At 47.5% G+C, this 22,150-nt stretch overlaps 1 protein-coding gene across 1 annotated transcript in view; it reads right to left on the bottom strand.

Annotated features, from left to right (window-relative positions):
• lcp2a (lymphocyte cytosolic protein 2a) overlaps window positions 1-22,150 on the bottom strand; it is a 534,123-nt gene that overhangs the window by 118,750 nt on the left and 393,223 nt on the right. The window contains exons 5-8 of the mRNA XM_070877846.1: window positions 12,712-12,743; window positions 10,179-10,222; window positions 9,864-10,062; window positions 5,536-5,633 (exon numbers count right to left, since the gene is read on the bottom strand). Of these exons, the coding sequence (XP_070733947.1) occupies window positions 5,536-5,633; window positions 9,864-10,062; window positions 10,179-10,222; window positions 12,712-12,743 (373 nt within the window). The remainder of the gene's footprint in view (window positions 1-5,535; window positions 5,634-9,863; window positions 10,063-10,178; window positions 10,223-12,711; window positions 12,744-22,150) is intronic.

The raw sequence follows: 22,150 nt of genomic DNA, 5'->3' as shown, positions 1-22,150 counted from the left end.
GACTGCGATTCTGGACTGTGATTATGGACTGCGATTATAGACTGCGATTATAGACTGCGATTCTGGACTACGATTATAGACTGCGACTCTGGACTGCGATTCTGGACTGTGATCCTGGACTGCGATTCTGGACTGCTATTATGGACTGCGATTATGGACTCCGTTTATAGACTGTGATTATAGACTGCGATTCTGGACTGTGATTATGGATCCCGATTATGGACTGCGATTCTGGACTGCAATTATAGACTGCGATTATAGACTGCGATTCTGGACTGCGATTCTGGACTGCGATCCTGGACTGCGATTCTGGACTGCGATTCTGAACTGCGATTCTGGAATGCGATTATGGACTGCGATTATGGACTGCGATTATAGACTGCGATTATGGACTGCGATTATGGAATGCGATTATAGACTGCGATTATGGACTGCGATTATGGACTGCGATTATGGACTGCGATTATACTCTGCGATTATAGACTGCGATTATGGACTGTGATTATAGACTGCGATTATAGACTGCGATTAAGTACTGCGATTATGGACTGCGATTATAGACTGCGACTTTCGACTGCGATTATGGACTGCGATTATAGACTGCGATTATAGACTGCGATTCTGGATTGCGATTATAGACTGCGATTCTGGACTGTGATTATAGACTGCGATTATGGTCTGCGATTATAGATTGCGATTATGGACTGCGATTATGGACTGCGATTATAGACTGCGATTATGGTCTGCGATTATAGATTGCGATTATGGACTGCGATTATGGACTGCGATTAAAAGCTGCGATCATGGACTGTGATTATAAACTGCAATTATGGACTGCGATTCTGGACTGCGATTCTGGACTGCGGTTATAGACTGCGATTATGGACTGCGATTATAGACTGCGATTATGGACTGCGATTATAGACTGCGATTTTAAGCTGCGATTATCGACTGCGATTCTGGACTGCGGTCCTGGACTGCGATTCTGGACTGCGATTATAGACTGCGATTATAGACTGCGATTCTGGACTGTGATTATGGACTGTGATTATGGATTGCGATTATGGACTGCGATTATAGACTGTGTTTATGGACTGCGATTCTGGACTGCGATTCTGGACTGCGATTATGGACTCCGATTATAGACTGTGATTATAGACTGCGATTCTGGACTGTGATTATGGATTCGGATTATGGACTGCAATTCTGGACTGCGATTATAGACTGCGATTATAAACTGCGATTCTGGACTGCGATTCTTCACTGCGATCCTGGTCTGCGATTCTGGACTGCGATTCTGGACTGCGATTCTGGACTGCGATTATGGACTGCGATTATAGACTGCGATTATGGAGTGCGATTCTGGACTGCGATTATAGACTGCGATTATAGACTGCGATTATAGACTGCGACTCTGGACTGCGATTCTGAACTGTGATCCTGGACTGCGATCCTGGACTGCGATTCTGGACTGCGATTCTGGACTCCGTTTATAGACTGTGATTATAGACTGCGATATTGGACTGTGATTATGGATCCGGATTTTGGACTGCGATTCTGGACTGCGATTATAGACTACGATTATAGACTGCGATTAAAACCTGCGATTCTGGACTGCGCTTCTGGACTGCGATCCTGGACTGCGATTCTGGACTGCGATTCTGAACTGCGATTCTGGACTGCGATTATGGACTGCGATTATGGATTGCGATTATAGACTGCGATTATGGACTGCGATTATGGACTGCGATTATAGTCTGCGATTATAGACTGCGATTATAGACTGCGATTATGGACTGCGATTATGGACTGCGATTATGGACTGTGATTATAGACTGCGATTATAGACTACGATTATGGACTGCGATTCTGGACTGCGATTATAGACTGCGATTCTGGACTGTGATTCTAGAAGCGATTATAGACTGCGATTCTGGACTGCGATTATAGACTGCGATTCTGGACTGTCATTCTGGACTGCGATTAGAGACTGCAATTCTGGACTGTGATTCTGGAAGCGATTATAGACTGCGATTATGGACTGCGATTTTAAGCTGCGATTATAGACTGTGATTCTGGACTGTGATTCTGGACTGTGATTCTGGACTGCGATTATCGACTGCGATTATAGACTGCGATTATAGACTGCGATTCTGGACTGCGATTATAGACTGCGATTATAGACTGCGATTATGGACTGCGATTATAGACTGTGATTCTGGACTGCGATTATAGACTGCGATTCTGGACTGTCATTCTGGACTGCGATTAGAGACTGCGATTATGGACTGCGATTATGAACTGCTATTATGCACTGCGATTATAAGCTGCGATTATAGACTGTAATTATAGACTGCGATTCTGGACTGTCATTCTGGACTGCGATTATAGACTGCGATTATGGACTGCGATTATCGACTGCGATTCTGGACTGCGATTATAGACTGCGATTATGGACTGCGATTATCGACTGCGATTCTGGACTGCGATTATAGACTGCGATTATGGACTGCGATTATCGACTGCGATTCTGGACTGCGATTATAGACTGCGATTATGGACTGCGATTATAGACTGTGATTCTGGACTGCGATTATAGACTGCGATTCTGGACTGTCATTCTGGACTGCGATTATGGACTGCGATTATAGACTGCGATTATGGACTGCGATTATGGACTGCGATAATAAGCTGCGGTTATAGACTGTGAATCTGGACTTTGATTCTGGACTGCGATTATAGACTGCGATTCTGGACTGTGATTATGGACTGCGATTATAGACTGCGATTATAGACTGCGATTATAGACTGCGATTATGGACTGCGATTCTGGACTGCGATACTGGACTGCGATTATAGACTGCGATTCTGGACTGCGATTCTGGACTGCGATTATGGACTGCGATTCTGGACTGCGATTCTGGACTGCGATTCTGGACTGCGATTATAGACTGCGATTCTGGACTGCGATTATGGACTGTGATTATGGACTGCGATTATAGACTGTGATTATGGATTGCGATTATAGACTGCGATTATGGACTGCGATTATGGACTGTGATTATGGACTGCGATTATAGACTGTGATTATAGACTGCGATTCTGGACTGCGATTATGGACTGCGATTATGGACTGCGATTCTGGACTGCGATTCTGGACTGTGATTCTGGACTGCGATTATAGACTGCGATTATGGACTGCGATTATGGACTGCGATTATAGACTGTGATTATGGATTGCGATTATAGACTGCGATTATAAGCTGCGATTATAGACTGTGATTCTGGACTTTCATCCTGGACTGCGATTATAGACTGCGATTCTGGACTGTGATTATGGACTGCGATTATAGACTGCGATTATAGACTGCGATTATAGACTGCGATTATGGACTGCGATTCTGGACTGCGATTATGGACTGCGATTCTGGACTGCGATTATGGACTGCGATTCTGGACTGCGATTCTGAACTGCGATTCTGGACTGTGATTCTGGACTGCGATTATAGATTGCGATTCTGGACTGCGATTATGGACTGTGATTATGGACTGCGATTATAGACTGCGATTCTGGACTGCGATTATAGACTGCAATTATGGACTGCGATTCTGGACTGCGATTCTGGACTGCGATTGTAGACTGCGATTCTGGACTGTGATTTTGGACTGCGATTCTGGACTGCGTTTCTGGAGTGCGATTTTGGACTGTGATTCTGGTCTGCGATTATAGACTGCGATTCTGGACTGCGATTATGGACTGCGATTCTGGACTGCGATTCTGGACTGCGATTCTGCACTGTGATTCTGGACTGCGATTATAGACTGCGATTCTGGACTGCGATTATAGACTGCGATTCTGGACTGCGATTCTGCACTGTGATTCTGGACTGCGATTATAGACTGCGATTATAGACTGCGATTCTGGACTGCGATTCTGGACTGCGATTGTGGACTGCGATTCTGGACTGCGATTATAGACTGCGATTCTGGACTGCGATTATAGACTGCGATTATGGACTGCGATTATAGACTGCGATTATGGACTGCGATTATGGACTGCGATTATAGACTGCGATTATGGACTGCGATTATTGACTGCGATTATAGACTGCGATTATGGACTGCGATTATGGATTGCGATTATAGACTGCGATTATAGACTGCGATTATGGACTGTGATTATGGACTGCGATTATGGATTGCGATTATAGACTGTGATTATGGACTGCGATTATGGACTGTGATTATGGATTGCGATTATGGACTGTGATTTAGATGGTTAGCACTACTGCTGATGTGGGGCTTCTCTCGCAGGTTGGGGCAGCCCACAATGTTGAGGGGCCAGCCGCTCCAGCTCTTTTTGTAGCGAATGCTCCTGCAGGTCTTCTCAATGTCGTGAGCCACTCCAACCTGCGAGAGAACACCTGCAGAGGTCGGAGCTATAACAACAGCTGTAACAACTTTCTGCTCAAGCCGACACAAATGTGTGACGGCTTCGAGGTGGGTGACCGGGTGACGTTATCAAGACTCGGGTCGGCGTTTGGAGCATGGGCAGGTGCATCGGCGGGCCCAGGTAAAGCAGGGGGGCGCGAAGGTACTGGCGGAGGTGCGGTGAGTGATCGAGGTGGAGAAGTATTGCGGGGTCATGGCTGAGATTCGGTGGGTGATCGTGGCGGAGGTTCAACGAATGTTTGGTGCTGAGGTGCGGCGAGTGTTTTTGTCGTGGAGGAGCGGTGAGGGATCGTGGCGGAGGTGTAGTGAGTGTTTTTGTGATGGAGGAGCGGCGAGAGATTGTGATGGAGGGTTGCGAATGAGGGTTCGGGGCCCAGAAGAGCTGAGGGCCCAAGGACAGCACGGGCCAGCCCACACTGCGATATGTGTGTGCATTAGGTCCGTGCAGCAGAGCAGGACTCCAGTTGTCCTGGCTAACCCTTGCCACTGGACCAAGACCTAGCTCTATCAAACCTGTGTGGTAGCTGGTGTGCAACGGTCACCACAAGTTTAAAAAAAATCCACAAACAGGCATCTTCCACCCCCTTAATTGGAGTTCAGGACTGGAACATCGGGTCCTTCATTGAAACAGCTGTGAACTCGTGGAAGCAAGTCATCGAGGGACCGCCTATGATGAGATGTGGCGGGCGGGGGCTGGGCGGGGGCCTGAATGAAAATATTGAAATAGGGTTGGTGACATTTCAAACCCCACCATTGCCATTTCCGTGTCAATCAGCACTGGCACCGACACCTGAACCCACCCTCAGACCGTGATGGTCCAGGAGGCGAGTGTGACAGCTCTATCGAAAGGGCTGGTCAGCTGCACTCAGGGACAGCAGGAAGGTGAAATAAATATTTGTCTAATGCTTCCCTACGTTCCATCTTCAGGAGGGTTGACATTAGATTTACCAGCCTCTGCCTGCTGTCACTCACAAGTGTGTGATCACTCTGATAAATCTCTTACCTCCCAAAGAACGGGGGCAGAAAGAAATGGCCAAAGGTGAGTTAATGGGGGCACACGCGGTTTCGCCACCAAACACTTACAATATTGGCCTTGTTTATAGCTGGTGGAATTGGCACTGATCCAGGCCGCTGAGGGGGGATGGGCGGGTGGTTGCCTGATGTTAGCGTTGAACGTTTGTCTAAAAAGAAAGAAGAAAAGTTGATTAATGAGTTTCTAAATTTTGTTTCACAACTATAAATTGTTTTGAATGTATGCAGCTAACCATATTCAGCTCATCTGCTGCTGAAACATTCACCCATATCTTTGGTACCTCTGGACTCCACTATTCCAGCGCACCCCTGATTGGACGCCCAACTTCCACCCTGCATAAGCTTGAGCTCATCCAAAACCAAAGTCCCGTTCACCCCTCACCCCACTGCTCGTTGACTCCGATTTTCTTCACTCCAACACGGATTGTCATGGGGAGCAGATGGCAGGAAGTTGTGAAGTTGATTAATGGCCCACGTCCGACTCGCCTCCAGAAATGGAGGGAGTGTTGATGGGTTGGGGTGGATTTGAGAATTTAAAATGTTACCTGCACCCCGACACCCAACCCACCCATCCTTGGGGGTTAAAATTCAACAAAACTATGTCTGGCATGATGAAACAGTTGTGTATGTGGACATGTGTATGGGAGTGTGTACGTGTGTATGGGCGTGTGCACGTGTGTATGGGAGTGTGTACGTGTGTATGGGAGTGTGGACGTGTGTATGGGAGTGTGGACGTGTGTATGGGAGTGTGGACGTGTGTATGGGAGTGTGAACGTGTGTATGGGAGTGTGGACGTGTGTATGGGAGTGTGGACGTGTGTATGGGAATGTGCACGTGTGTATGGGAGTGTGCATGTGTGTATGGGAGTGTGCACATGTGTATGGGAGTGTGGACGTGTGTATGGGAGCTTAGATATATGTATGTCTTCACAGGAGAATACACAAAAAGCATGCCTAAAATGGTAGGAAACCAAGGGTCTAATGAGGGTGAGGAACTTAATGACATTAATATCAATAGAGAAAAAGAACTAGAGAAACTAATGGGACTAAAAGCCGACAAATCCCCTGGACCTGAAGGCCTATATCTTAGGATTCAAAAAGAGGAGGCTGCAGAGATAGTGGATGCATTGGTTTTGATCTTCCAAAATTCCCTAGATTCTAGAACGGTCCCAGCAAATGTAACATCGCTTTTTAAGAAAGGAGAGAGAGAGAAAACAGGGAACTGCAGACCAATTATCCTGACTTCAGTCATTGGGAAAATGCTGGAATCCATTGTTAAGGAAGTGGTATCAAAGCACTTAAAAAACCATTAACATGATTAGGCAGAGTCAACATGGTTTTATGGAAGGGAAATCGTGTTTGATAAATTTATTAGAGTTTTTTGAGGATGTAACTGTCAGGGTAAAGGAGAACCAGTAGATGTAGTATATTTGGATTTGCAAAAGGCATTTAATAAAGTGCCACATGAAAGGTTATTACACAAGATAAGGGATCATGGGATTGGAGGTAATATATTAGTATGGATAGAGATTTGGTTAACGGACAGAAAACAGAGAGTAGGGATAAACGGGTCTTTTTCAGGTTGGCAGGCTATAACTAGTGGGTTGCCGCAAGGATCAGTGCTGGGGCCTCAGCTATTTACAATCTATATTACCGACCTTGATGAAGGGACCGAGTGTAATGTAGCCAAGTTTGTTGATGATACAAAGCTAGGTGGGACAGTAAGCTGTGAGGAGGACACAAAGCGTCTGCAAAGGGATATAGATAGACTGAGTGAGTGGGCAGTAAGTTGGCAGATGGAGCATAATGTGGGGAAATGTGAGGTTATTCACTTTGGTAGGAAGAATAGAAAAACAGAATATTTTTTAAATGGTGAGAAACTTTTAAATGTTGGTGTTGAGAGAGATTTTGCTGTCCTTGTGCAAGAAACACAGAAAGCTAGCATGCAGGTACAGCAAGCAATAAGGAATGCAAATGGCATTTTGGCCTTTATTGAAAGGGGTTTAGAGTATTAAGAGTAAGGAAGTCTTGCTACAATTGTACAGAGCCTTGTTGAGACCACACCTGGAGTACTGGGCACAGTTTTGGTCTCCTTATCCAAGGAAGGATATACTTGCCTTGGAGGCAATGCAACGAAGGTTCACTACATGGATTCCTGGGAAGAGAGGGTTGTCCTACGAGGAGAGATTGTGCAGAATGGGCCAATACTCTCTGGTATTTAGAAGAATGAGAGGTGATCTCATTGAAACATACAAGATTCTGAAGGGGATTGACAGGGTAGATGCTGAGAGGTTGTTTCCCCTGATAGGTGAACTAGGAGGTACAGTCTCAGGGTAAGTAGTAGACCATTGAAGACAGAGATAAGGAGGAATTTCTTCACTCAGAGGGTTGTAAATTTTTGGGATTCTCTGCCCCAGAGGGCTGTGGATGCTGAGTCGTTGAATATATTCAAGGCTGAGATAGATAGATTTTTGGAGTCAAGGGGAATCAAGGGATATGGAGATCGGGTGGGACAGTGGAGTTGAGGTCGATGATCAGCCATGATCTTACTGAATGACGGAGCAGGCTCGAGGAGTCATATGGCCTACTCCTGCTCCTATTTCATGTTCTTATGTTCTTATGTCAGCCTGGACATGTGTATGAGCATTTGGATTTTCTGGGTATAGTGACTCACGTTTCTGTGAGATCAGGTGCGGACCACTAACTGGTTATATCCTCAGCTCAAAAAGGTTGCCCATTCTTGCACTAGGTAACCTTGTTTGTAATAATTACCACAATAGAAGTGAATAGAATACAACAGCCTCCTGCCTTCCTCAAGTTTATGATGCTTTCTGTATTTTGTCTCAGTTTAGTTCATTTACCTAACACCATAAGACAGAATTAAAGTTTCATCTTTAGCACAGCTGCCTAATGCTAGGAGCTGATATTGGGAATTCAGACCCACTTCAAGTTCTCAGCCCTCCCAACCCTCCATCCGTCATGGATGTGCATTTGAGCTCCTGTTAAGTGTTCCTGCTGCACAAAATTCTGTGCTTGCACCATTGAAGGCAAAAATGTTCCCTTCGATGCACACAATCCTCAGTAATCGTGACATCTCTTCATAGCATCATTGGGACAGCGGAAAAAGCTCAACCATCACTCATCTGATCCTCAGGGAAGCTGTAGATTCATCTATACAGACACCGTGCATTCAATTGTCTGAACATAAAACTGCTGTCTCTCATATACACACACACACACACACAGGACACACACAGGACACACACACACACACAGGTACACACACAGGACACACACACACACAGGTACACACATAGGTACACACACAGGACACACACAGGGACACACACAGGTACACACACACAGGTACACACACACACAGGTAGACACACAGGACACACACACACACACACACAGGGACACACACAGGTACACACACACACACACACACAGGTACACACACACACATACACTAGGCTCTCACACACCACACACAATAATTAGGGTCACAAACCAGCCGAAAATTAAAGGGGAGGTGCGTGCTGCCATTTTGTTTAAACTGCTGACTTACTGGTCCAGATTTTCGTTGAAGATTTTGCGGGGTCCGTGCTGCCATGTTGCAGCCTGGCACTCCGCTTCTGTGCCGGGCCATTGCCATGGCACTCTGCTCCCCGGTGGAGAAGTGGTGGCCCCTTGCCCCACTGCAGAGCTTGCAGCGTGCCCTCCCCTTTAATGGAAGGGGAGGGTCCTGTTCTCCTGCCAGCACCATGCTGCGCTCCGCGGAGCACTGGAAAAGTCCCGCACTTACTGCCCCTGAGAGGAAGTGGAGTGCCCGACATTGCGCTCCACTTCCTCTCGGGGGCGGTAACCCCAATGTCGCACCCGGGGCGGGACTTCCGTACCGGGCACAGGAAGTCCCGCCTCCCCTTGGTTACTGTCCCCAAACGGGACGTTACCGAATTTCTGCCCCATAATCTCTAAAGGTGAATAATGAAATCAGTTAAAATAATCATATTAAATCATTGCAGAAACCAGAATTAAACTTCTAGTAAAACAGTTATTGAATAAATGGGCAGTTCCACAGTGAGGCTGGTCTCGACCTTGTTCCTTTGATCGGAAATTGAAGCCTTGTCTTGACTGATCCAGTTGCTATTTCTGACCCTGGGGATCTGCTCAGATTTGTTATCCTCAGCTACCAACTCATTCTCTCGATGTGCTTTGAGAAGTGTACCTTTCTATAGATTTATACTCCAAGCGTTGTAATAGATCCGAGTCAGCTGTCCCTGTGAACTTGCTCAGGCCTGAACTTTCTGCTATTTGTGACAGGCAGCTCCTACGTATTGGCAGGCATTAATCTGTGTGCTGAGTTTGGGAAGTTACCTGCATAGTCGGAGTCATTGGAGATCGGTTTTGCCGCACATATCATGCTTTGATGGGCTTCCTCATCATTGGAAGGAGGTGGTTCATAGTCGTTGTCACTGTTGCGTCCCTCACCATCTTCATTTGGGGATTCATAATCTCCACCATCCTCAGAGCCCTGCTCCTGGTCTGGGTCCTCATAGTCATCATCATCCTCTGTCTGAACCACACATCATTTACTTTTAATATTAAACGTCTACAGGAAGCATCAGAGAAAATCTTTCGGTGCTGTTTTCAGGGGACTGTCATTATGAAAAGGCAAATAAGATTACTTACAAATTCATCTGAATCCCATCCCATGTTGTCATCAGGTTTGTAATCTGTAATAATAGAGTAACAATCAACAAATGTGGATCTGGAATCTCATTCTCTTCCCTACTTTCTCCGGATCCAGACAACAATTATGTAGGAGAGCGTTGGGGCAAAGTGCCTGCTCTAAAGTTACCACCATTGTGACTCTGAACTGGAGCCTTAGCTGGTATAATACTTCAGCCCTGGGAGCACACTCCTTCCAACTGCTCCTGCAACAACTTGCATTTATATAGTGCCTTTAACCTAGTGAAACGTCCCAAGGTGCTTCACAGCAGCAGTAATCAGACAAATAGGAGTCATTAGCACAGGTGAGCAAGAGTGGAACAATTGGAGATGGAAACATTTCAAGGCCAGTGTTGTCCACCTCCTAACAGACCTTACACAATAGCGTTGTGCCTGAGGTTGGGAACTTAGCCTCCATTCGGTGCAGCGAGCCTCGGCAGGGCAGGAAACAACCCCACCGCAACCATAGCTCACGGTTACATTTGTTGTTGGGAGAGTGTTCTGGGTTATATTACCCGTGCCCCAAACCGCCTTTGCTACCACACTGTTAAAAGGAGGAATGCATGCATTTAAATTATCTGCTTCGGCCCAAAGGGAGCACTCTCGCTTCTGGGCCAGGAGGTTGAGTCCCACTCCAGTGACTTGAGTAGGCCGGCACTTCAGTGCAGTGCTGAGCGAGTGCTGCACTGTCAGAGGTGCTGTCTTTCAGATGAGACTTTAAGCCGAGGTCCTGTCTGCCCTCTCGGGTGGGCGTAAAAGATCCCACAGCATTATTCGAAGAAGAACTGGGGAGTTTTCTTGGATGTCTTGCCCAATATTTAGCTCTCAGCCAACATCACTAAAACAGATTATCTGGGCATGTATCACATTGCTGCTTGTGTGCAAACTGGGTGCTGCGTTTCCTACATTACAACAGTGACTACGCATCAAAAATACTTCCGTTTTTTGGATACTAAGGGATAGGGCGAGAAAATTAAGTTGATATAGAAGATCAGCCATGATCTTATTGAATGGCGGAGCAGGCTCGAGGGGCAGTAAGGCCTACTCCTGCTCACATTTCTTAATTGGCTGTAAAGTGCTTTGGGACATGCTAAAGTCATGAAAGGCGCTATATTATTGCAAATTCTTTCCTTTGCTTTAATGCTGGGTGCATTTACATGAAGTCAAATGTTGCTTCTAGCGATGTAATAGGTAGAGGCTTAAATGCAGCAGGTTTAGCACAGAGGAAGGTGAAACCTCTTCACAGAGAGTTGTGAGGTTAGGGGAATTCAGGGTTAAAGGTGGAAGCAGAAACGCTGTCAACATTCAAGGTTAGCTTGGATAGGTGGGTGAAGGGAAAGGATGTGGGAACAGGGAGGGTAAATGCAATTCGAACTATTTGCTCGTGTGGAGGGTTAACACCAACACGGACTGGTTGGGCCGAACGGCCTGATCCGTTATGTAACTTCTATGTGTTCCTATGCAGTTTATAGGATGAATTTTGACATTATGTGGACACTGAAAGTCATAGGATGCAGAGAAGCCCCAGGTGGTTTTCAAGTCTCCGGGTTCAATTCCATTCCCTGCACACTTCCTTTTTTAAAAATTTATGTACAAGACTTTGCAGTTCGAAGTGTTAAACGTTATCACTTCATCAGAGGCCCTAGATTTCCATTTTTGTCCAAGTCAGTAGGCATGGTGTCAAACCAGTTGTTGATTCACGATCGTACATTTCGCACTATTACCGCAGACAAATTTCACTCCCATTTATTCTGGTTTTCAGTGAGAGAGAATTCGATAACGGCGACTATTTTAAAAGAAGGATGCTCCTGAGCAAGCGCTGCAAATCATGGCACAGTGCGGCAGGAGGAGATATGAGAGTTTAAAAACGTTGTGCGAAGAAGTGATGAATCAAGGGCTCACAGACATTTATCAGTTCGGTGAGTTGCACATTGCCCTCAGGACTCTGAGTGGAGGCCATTTCCTTCTGACAGGTACAGGAGGGGAGGTCAGAAGTTGCGGTTATATCTCCATATCTCCTCCGCCAGTTCACCAGTAGGATGTGCAGAGTGCTGGGAGCAAGATCTTTCTTTGTGCTTTGAAGTCAGGAGTTGGACCTCGATGTCAGCCTTTTCTCAGTGCCAGCACACTCACCTCTGAGTCAGAGGCAATAATCAATCAACAACTAAAAAACACACCATCTGCTCATTCTCTCATTGTTGTTTGTGGGACCTTGCTGTGTGTAAATTGGCTGCCGCTTTTGTCTGCATTTGTCTGTCTATAATTCAAAATTACTTCATTGGCTGTAAAGCGCTCTGGGTCAAGTTAAGCACATGAAACATGCGATATAAATGCTAATCTTTCTCACTAATCAAATCAGGAAGCAAGATCAGAGCCAACAAACTCCTTCCTGTTAGCATTTTCAAGTACAATTATAATAGCATCTTTAATTCAGAAACGAGTATCAGTGTGGACGACAGCAGAGGTCGAGATTGTCCACTTCACAGTGCCTTACCTGAGGATTCCGGGAGTATTTGATTCTGCTGCCTAAACACAAAACAAATTATTTAAATTAAAATGATTAACTGCAGCACGTTCAACTCTTAATACTGACATTCGGCGCACTGGTGGCACAACTCAACTTTGATAGTGGCAGCAAATCGGCAGCCAGTAATACACCTGTCCGTCCACCCGTTATACACCCGCCCGTTATATACCCCGTTATACACTCGCCCATTATATACCCTGCCTGTTATACACCCACCCGTTATACAATCGCCCGTTATACAATCGCCCCTTATACACCCCGCCCGTTATACACCCGCCCGTTATACACCCCGTTATACACTCGCCCATTAAATACCCTGCCTGTTATACACCCACCCGCTATACACCCCGCCTGTTATACATCCCGTTATACACCCCGCCCGTTATACACCCGCCCGTTAAACACCCCGTTATACACCCGCCAGTTATACACCCGCCCGTTATACACCCTGTTATACACCCGTCTGTTATGCACCCGCCTGTTATACACCCGTCCGTTATACACCTGCCCGTTATACACTCGCCCGTTATAAACCCTGCCTGTTATACACCCGCCCGTTACACACGCGCCCGTTATACACCCCGGTATACACCCGTCCGTTATACACCCTGCCTGTTATACACCCGCCCGTTATACACCCGTCCGTTATACACCTGCCCTTTATACACCTGCCCGTTATACACCCTGCCTGTTATACACCCGCCCGTTATACACCCGCCCGTTATACACCCCGTTATACATCCCATTATACACCCCATCATACACTCACCCATTATATACCCTGCCTGTTATACACCCACCCGCTATACACCCCGCCCGTTATACACCCCGTTATACACCCCGCCTGTTATACACCCCATTATACACCCGCCCGTTATACACCCACCCGTTATACACCCCATTATACACCTGCCCGTTATACACCCACCCGTTATACACCCTGTTATACACCCGCCAGTTATACACCCGCCCGTTATACACCCGCCCGTTACACACCCTGCCTGTTATACACCCGCCCGTTATACACCCTGTTATACACCCGTCTGTTATACACCCGCCCGTTATACACCCTGCCTGTTATACACCAGCCCGTTATACACCCGCCCGTTATACACCCTGTTATACACCCGTCTGTTATACACCCGCCCGTTATACACCCTGCCTGTTATACACCCACCCGTTATACACCCGCCCGTTACACACCCTGCCTGTTATACACCCGCCCGTTATACACCCGCCCGTTATACACCCCGTTTAACACCCGTCCGTTATACACCCTGCCTGTTATACACCCACCCGTTATACACCCACCCGTTATACACCCTGCGTGTTATACACCCGCCCGTTATACACCCTGCCTGTTATACACCCGCAGGTTATACACCCGTCCGTTATACACCTGCCCTTTATACACCTGCCCGTTATACACCTGCCCGTTATACACCTGCCCGTTATACACCCTGCTGTTATACACCCGCCCGTTATACACCCTGCCTGTTATACACCCGCAGGTTATACACCCGTCCGTTATACACCTGCCCTTTATACACCTGCCCGTTATACACCTGCCCGTTATACACCTGCCCGTTATACACCCTGCTGTTATACACCCGCCCGTTATACACCCGCCCGTTATACACCCCGTTATACATCCCATTATACACCCGCCCGTTATACACCCGCCCGTTATACACCCTGCCCGTTATACACCTGCCCAATATACACCCGCCTGTTATACACCCGCCCGTTATACACCCAGTTATACACCCCGCCCGCTATACACCGGCCTGTTATACACCCACCCGTTATACACCTTGCCCGTTATACACCTGCCCGTTATTCACCCACCCGTTATACACCCCGCCCGTTATACACCCCGTTATACATCCACCCATTATACATCTGCCCGTTATACACTCACCCGTTATACATCCCATTATACACCCGCCCGTTATACACCCCGCCCGTTATACACCTGCCCGTTATACACCCCGCCCGTTATACACACCGTTATACACCCGCCCGTTATACACCAACCCATTATACACCTGCCCGTTATACACCTGCCTGTTATACACCCACCCGTTATACACCCCGCCCGTTATACACACCATTATAAATCCGCCTATTACACATACCCCCATTATACACCCACCCATTATACACCCGCCTGTTATACCCGCCCTTTATACACCCCGCCCATTACACACCCAACCCGTTATACACCCCGTTAAACACCCGCCCATTATACACCTGCCCGTTATACACCCTGTTATATACCCGCCCATTATACACCCGCCCGTTACACACCCACCCGTTATACAGCCCGTTATACACCCACACGTTATACACCCCATTATGCACCCACCCGCTACACAGCCACACGTTTTACACCCTGTTACACATCCCACCCGCTATACACCCCGTTATGCACCCGCCCGTTATACACCCCGTTAAACACATGCCCGTTATACACCCCATTATACACCCGCCCGTTATAAACCCCGTTATACACCCGTCCGTTATACACCCGCCCGTTATACATCCCATTATACACACGCCCATTATACACACCACCCATTATACACCCCGCCCATTATACACACTGTCCTTTATAGACCCCGCCTGTTATACAACTGCCCGTTATACACCCGCCCATTATACACCCTGCCCGTTATAAATCCCGCCTGTTATACACCCTGTTATACACCCCGCCCATTTTACATACTGCCCGTTATACACCCCATTATACACACCGCTCGTTACACACCTCGCCCGTTATACACCCGGCCGTTATACATACCGCCCGATATAGACCCCGCCCATTATAGACCCTGCCCATTATAGACCCCGTCCATTTTACACCGCATCCGTTATACACCTCGCCCGTTATACACCTTGCCCGGTATACACCCCGTTATACACCCCGCCTGTTATACAACCACCTGTTATACACCCCACCCGTTATACACCACGCCCATTATACACCCCGCCCATTATAAATCACGCCTGTTATAACCCCTGCTATACACCCCGCCCGTTTTACATCCCACCCGTTATACACCCCGTTATACACCCAGCCCGTTATATACACCGTCCATTATACATCCCGCCCGTTATACACCCGCCCGTTATACACCCCATAAATACACCTCGCCCATTATACGCACCGCCCATTATACACCCTGTTATAGACTCCGCCAGTTATACACCCGCCCGTTATACATACCGCCCAATATAGACCCCGCCCATTATAGACCACGCCCGTTATAGACCCCATCCATTATACACCGCATCCGTTATACACCCCGCTCATTATACACCCACCTGTTATACACCCCATAAATACACCTCGCCCATTATACACACCACCCATTATACACACCATTATAGACCCCGCCCATTATAGACCCCGTCCGTTATAGACCCTGTCCATTATACATCCCGTCCATTTTACACCCCGTTATAGACCCCACCCGTTATAAACCCCGCCCATTATACACCCCGCCTGTTATACATCCCGCCCGCTATACACCCGCCTGTTATACACCCCATTATACACATGCCCGTTATATACCCCTTTATAGAGCCCGCCCATTATAGACCCCGCCCGTTATACACACCACCCACTATAGACCTCGCCCATTATAGACCCAGCCCGTTTTACATCCCGCCCGTTATACACCCTGTTATACACCCAGCCCGTTATACACCCCATAAATACACCTCGCCCATTATACACACCACCCATTATACACCTCGTTATAGACCCCACCAGTTATACACCCGCCCGTTATACATACCGCCCAATATAGACCCCGCCCATTATAGACCCCGCCCATTATAGACCCTGCCCAATATAGACCCCGCCCATTATAGACCACGCCCGTTATAGACCCCGTCCATTATACACCGCATCCGTTATACACCCCGCCCGTTATACACCTCGCCCGGTATACACCCCGTTATACACCCCGCCTGTTATACAACCGCCCGTTATACACCCTGCCCGTTATACATCCCATCCATTATACACCACGTCTGTTATACACCCTGCTATACATCTCGCCCCGTTATACACCCAGCCCATTATATACACTGTCCATTATACACCCCGCCCGTTATACACCCGCCCGTTATACACCCCATAAATACATCTCGCCCATTATACACACCACCCATTATACACCCCATTATAGACCCTGCCCATTATAGAACCCGTCCGCTATAGACCCCGTCCGTTATAGACTTCGCCCATTATACACCCTGTCCGTTTTACACCCCGTTATAGACCCCACCCGTTATACTCCCTGCCCGTTATACACCCCGCCTATTATACACGCGCCTGTTATACACCACGCCCGTTATACACCTGCCCGTTATACACCCTCCCGTTATAGACCCCATTATAGACCCCGCCTATTATAGACCCCGCCCATTATACACACCACCCACTATAGACCTCGCCCATTATAGACCCTGCCCGTTATACACCGCGCCATTATACACACCGCCCATTATAGACCCCGCCTATTATAGACCCCGCCCGTTATACACACCACCCACTATAGACCTCGCCCATTATAGACCCTGCCCGTTATACACCGCGCCATTATACACCCCGCTCATTATAGACCCCGCCCGTTATACACCCCGTTATAGACCCCGCCCATAATACACCCCGCCCATTATACACCCCACCTGTTATACACACCGCCCATTATACACCCCGTTATACACCCCGCCCGCTATACACCCCGTTATAGACCCCGCCCGTTATACACACCGCCATTATAGACCCCGCCCATTATACACATCGCCCGTTATACACCCCGTTATACACCCCGCCCATTATACACCCCTCCCAATATACACCCCGCTATACCTCCTGCCTGTTATACACACCGCCCGTTATACATACCTCCCGTTATACACCCCGCCTGTTATACCCCCGGCACGTTATACACTCATACTTCAGCACGACAGCCGGGATATTGTTGGGGCCCATAGCCTTTGCTGTATCCAGTGTACTCAGCCATTTCCTGATATCACGTGGAGTGAATCGAATTGGCTGAAGACTGGCTTCTGTGATGGTGGGAACCTCCGGAGGAGACCGAAATGGATTATCCACTTGGCACTTCTGGCTGAAGATGGTTGCAAACGCTTCAATCTTGTCTTTTGCACTCGCATGCTGGGTTCCGTGAACATTGAGGATGGGAATATTCATGGAGCCTCCTCCTCCCGTGAGTTGTTTAATTGTCCACCACCATTCACGACTGGTTGAGGCAGGACTGCAGAGCTTTGATCTTAACCGCTGATTGTGGGATCGCTTAGCTCTGCCTTTAGCTTGCTGCTTCCACTGGTTAGCATGCATGTAGTCCTGTGTTGCTGCTTCCCCAGGTTGGCACCTTATTTTTAGGTGCGCCTGGTGCTGCTCCTAGCATGCTCTTCTGCACTCCTCATTGAACCAGGGTTGGTCCCCTGGTTCGATGGTAATGGTAGAGTGAGGGATACAGTGAGATTACGGATTGTGGTGGGATACAATTCTGCCGCTGCTGATGGCCCACAGCACCTCATGGATGCCCAGTTATGAGCTGCTAGATCTGTTCTGAATCTATCCCATTTAGCATGGTGGTAGTGCTACACAACGCACTGGAGGGTGTGCTCAGTGTGAAGACGAGACTTTGTCTTCACAATGATTGTGCTGTCCCTGCTACCAAAGCTATGGGACAGATGCATTAGCGACAGGTAGATTGGTGAGGACAAGGTCAAGTAGGTTTTTCCCTCATGTTGGTTCTCTCACCACCTGCCGCAGACCCAGGCTGGCAGCTATGTTTGTAATGGTGCTACTGAGCCACTCTTGGTGATGGACAGTGAAGTCCCACACCCAGAGTACATTCTGTACCCTTGCTACCCTCAGTGCTTCTTCCAAGTGGTGTTCAACATGGAGGAGTACTGATTGATCAGCGGAGGGAGGGCGGTTGGTGGTAATCAGCAGGAGGTTTCCTTGCCCATGCTTGACCTGAAGTAATGAGACTTCGTGGGGTCTGGACTCAATGTTGAGGACTCCCAGGGCCAGTCCCTCCCCACTGTATACCACTGTCACCACCTCGGGTGGGTCTGTCCTGCCAGTGAGGTGATGAAGGAGGAGTCTGGGACATTGGATGAAAGGTATGATTCACTAGTTTGTGGGACAGCTCTCCCAATTTTAGCACAAGGCCCAGATGTTAGTGAGGAGGACTTTGCAGTGCTGACTGGGTTGGGTATGCTGGTGTCATGTCTGAAGCCGGTGCTGTGGTCGATGCCGGGTAGTCCGGCCAGTTTTATTCTTCCTATTGTTTTTCGTAGCAGTTTCTTACAACTGAGCGGCTCGCTGGGCCATTTCAGAGAGCAGTTGAGAGTCAACCACATTGCTGTGGGTATTAAGTCACTTATCGGCCAGGTAAGGGCAGCAGATTGATGAACCGATTGGGTTTTTACGACAATCCGGCAGTTTCATGGTCACCATTACTGACACTAGCTATTTATTCCAGATTTATTCAATTAACTGAATTTAAATTCCCCAGCTGCCGTGGTGGGATTTGAACTCATGAACTCTCTGGATTATTAATCCAGGCCTTTGGATTACTAATCCACTAACTTAACCACTATACTACCATTCCTGCATAACCCAGATGGTACTATTTTGAGGAGGTTGCAAGCGCAGAGGGACCTGGTTAGGCCACAGCTGGAGTATTGTGTACCATTCTGGGCACCATGCTTTAGGAAGGATGTCAAAGCTCTGGCGAGGGTACAGAGAAGGTTTACCAGGATGATACCAGGGATGAAGGAGTTCAGTTGTGTGGCGCGATGGAGAAACTGGGATTGTTTGCTTTGAAGTAGAGAGAGGATAGAAGATCTACGAGAGGTATTCAAAGTTATGAGAGTTTTGATAGAGTAAGTAGGGAGAAACTGTGTCCTCTGGCAAGTGGGTCGGTAACCAGTGGTCAGAGATTTAAATAATTGGCAAAAGAACCAGAGGGGAAATGAGAAGAAATGTCTTCACACAGCATGTTGTTAAAATCTGGAATGCACTGCCTGAAAGTGTGGTGGGATCAGATTTCATAGTAACTTTCAAAGGGCAATTGGACATGTACTGAAGAAAGCAGGGAAGTGGGGCTACTGTGATCACTCTTGCAAAGAGCCAGCACAGGTATGATGGGCTGAATGGCCTACCTCTGTGCTGTACGATTCTATGATTAGTTTAAAGAAGAGTAGGGTGTTCTACCCAGTGTGCTGGTATCCATCAACTAACATCATTTAAAACAGATTATGTGTTTGTGTTTGTGCGACCTTGCTGTGTGTAAATTGGCTGCTGTGTTTTCTACATTACAGTGATTCCACTTCAAAAAGTACTTCATTGGCTGGAAAGTGCTTTGTGACATCCTGAGGTTGTGAAAGGTGCTTTATAAATGCAAGTCCTTCTTCTTTCTTTCAACGGCCATAGAAGAAGAACACTTAGACGCAGGAGAAACGGTCAGAGGCAACTGCACTGGAGATACTCCACTGGGGATTTCCTCTTTTCATGGACTAGGTCCGCTTTCCCTTCAACATCCAGCCAATGAACCTGCACAAACCTCTCTATCTTTACAAATATCTGTCTATTCCTCTTTTTAAAGTGCTTTGCTTTAGGCTGTTTCCAACTAACTATACTGTCCCTCAATCAAGAGGCCAAAGAGCTTTGAAGGCTAACCGTCTATTAACTCCACTCCATAGCTCTGTACAGTCAGATGCTCAGGGTCAGGAACGTTAAAATTATTACTTTGCTTCTCTTAGAACAAGAGCTTCGATTGGACCCTCCACCTGTCTTGCTGGTAATGGTATGAGGCGTCGTACCATAACTCAGGAGCAATACAGCTCATTTGTGATGCTTGGTACCAGGACCCTTTCGATTTGCCCATTTGACTGCGGCTAACCGGGTGGAGAAGTGAGGCGAAACAAACTATTCTTACTCACAAAGTGAGAAATGCCGTATGGCTGAAGAGGTCCTTGTGAGAGCCCAGCTCTACAGGAAGTCCACACCGTGCAAACAAATACCATAACCCGCCAGTCATCGCCGTTACATCCGTTAACTCCCAGCAGAGACGTGAGTTCGGAGCCCAGAAGAAGCGAGGGCCCAGGGGTAGCACGGGCCAGTCCACACTGCGATATGTAAGCGCACTAGGTCCATGCAGCAGAGCAGGTCTCCAGTCGTCTTGGATAACCCTTGCCATAAGACCTAGCTCTGTCAAGCCTGTATGGTGGCTAGTGTGCAACGGCCACCCCACATTAAAAAAATCCACGCACAGACATCTTCCACCCTCCAACATGTAGTTCGGGATCTGGAATATTAGGTCCTTCATTGAAACACCTGTGAACTCATCCTTTTTTGGTGTGGAAGCAAGTCATTCTCGTTTCGAGGGACCGCCTAAGAAGAAGAAGCAGATCCGTTAATGACATCGGAACCACTCTAAGACATTTGGAATGAGAATACGAAATAAGTAAAGATTTCTGCGTATTCAGCTGGGTGAAATCGGTGTTGTTTTGCCGCCGTGGTTGTGTTGGTCTTCACCGAGTCCTGGTTTCCGCAGGGATTACAGGTCGAGGATTTGACGCTCATGAACAGCATCTTCTATGTTGCTATCTGGAGAAGGTACATGTGCATTGTAGCTAAGCCTTTCATTCTCACTTTACCAGGATGTAGATCCCGGATCAGATGGATTCGGAATTTAGGTGGGAAAACAACACAAAGTTCGCAAAACATACGCTTGTCTTCGATCAACAATTTTTCTACCGTGTAATTGTAGTTCTGCTGGAAAAGATCCACCATTAGGAGAGCCATTCAGCACGGAGTACCAAACACGGGCATTACAGCAGGTAAAACTATCAATCGTCGCATCGCTGAGAGAGAGACCTGCCAAAGTCACATGTTTCAGGCAGTTTCCTCAGATCTGCCGTAAACTGACACACATTTTCACCATCCCTTTGCTTTCTCTGGTTCACCGTGAATCGTTCCTCAGTAACCAGTGGCTTTGGGCTCAGAAGTTCTCTGACTATTTGGATGATCTCCTCCTATACTTCTGGGCAAGTCAGCAGAAAATCTGATGGGGGCAAGGGGTAGGGTCTCTTTGCTGATTGCTATCCAGTGGCTGGAAAGTGTGAACGTGGTTGTCAGATAAGTATCTCTGTAATGCCCTCCATGGCCAAAATAACCTTCTGACACTCACTTTCAGGGCTCACAGCTGAAGAATGGCTACAGCAACTTGCATTTATATAGTGCCTTTAACGTAATAACACATCCCAAGGTGCTTCACAAGAGCGCTTGACACCGAGCCACATAAGAAGATATTAGGACAGGTGACCAAAAGCTTGGTCAAAGAGATAGGTT

Source organism: Pristiophorus japonicus, chromosome 4, assembly GCF_044704955.1.
Source record: "Pristiophorus japonicus isolate sPriJap1 chromosome 4, sPriJap1.hap1, whole genome shotgun sequence".
NCBI classification, from domain to species: domain Eukaryota; kingdom Metazoa; phylum Chordata; class Chondrichthyes; family Pristiophoridae; genus Pristiophorus; species Pristiophorus japonicus.
The sequence above is the reverse complement of the archived record's forward strand: the minus strand, read 5'-3'. Positions and strand labels throughout refer to the sequence as shown.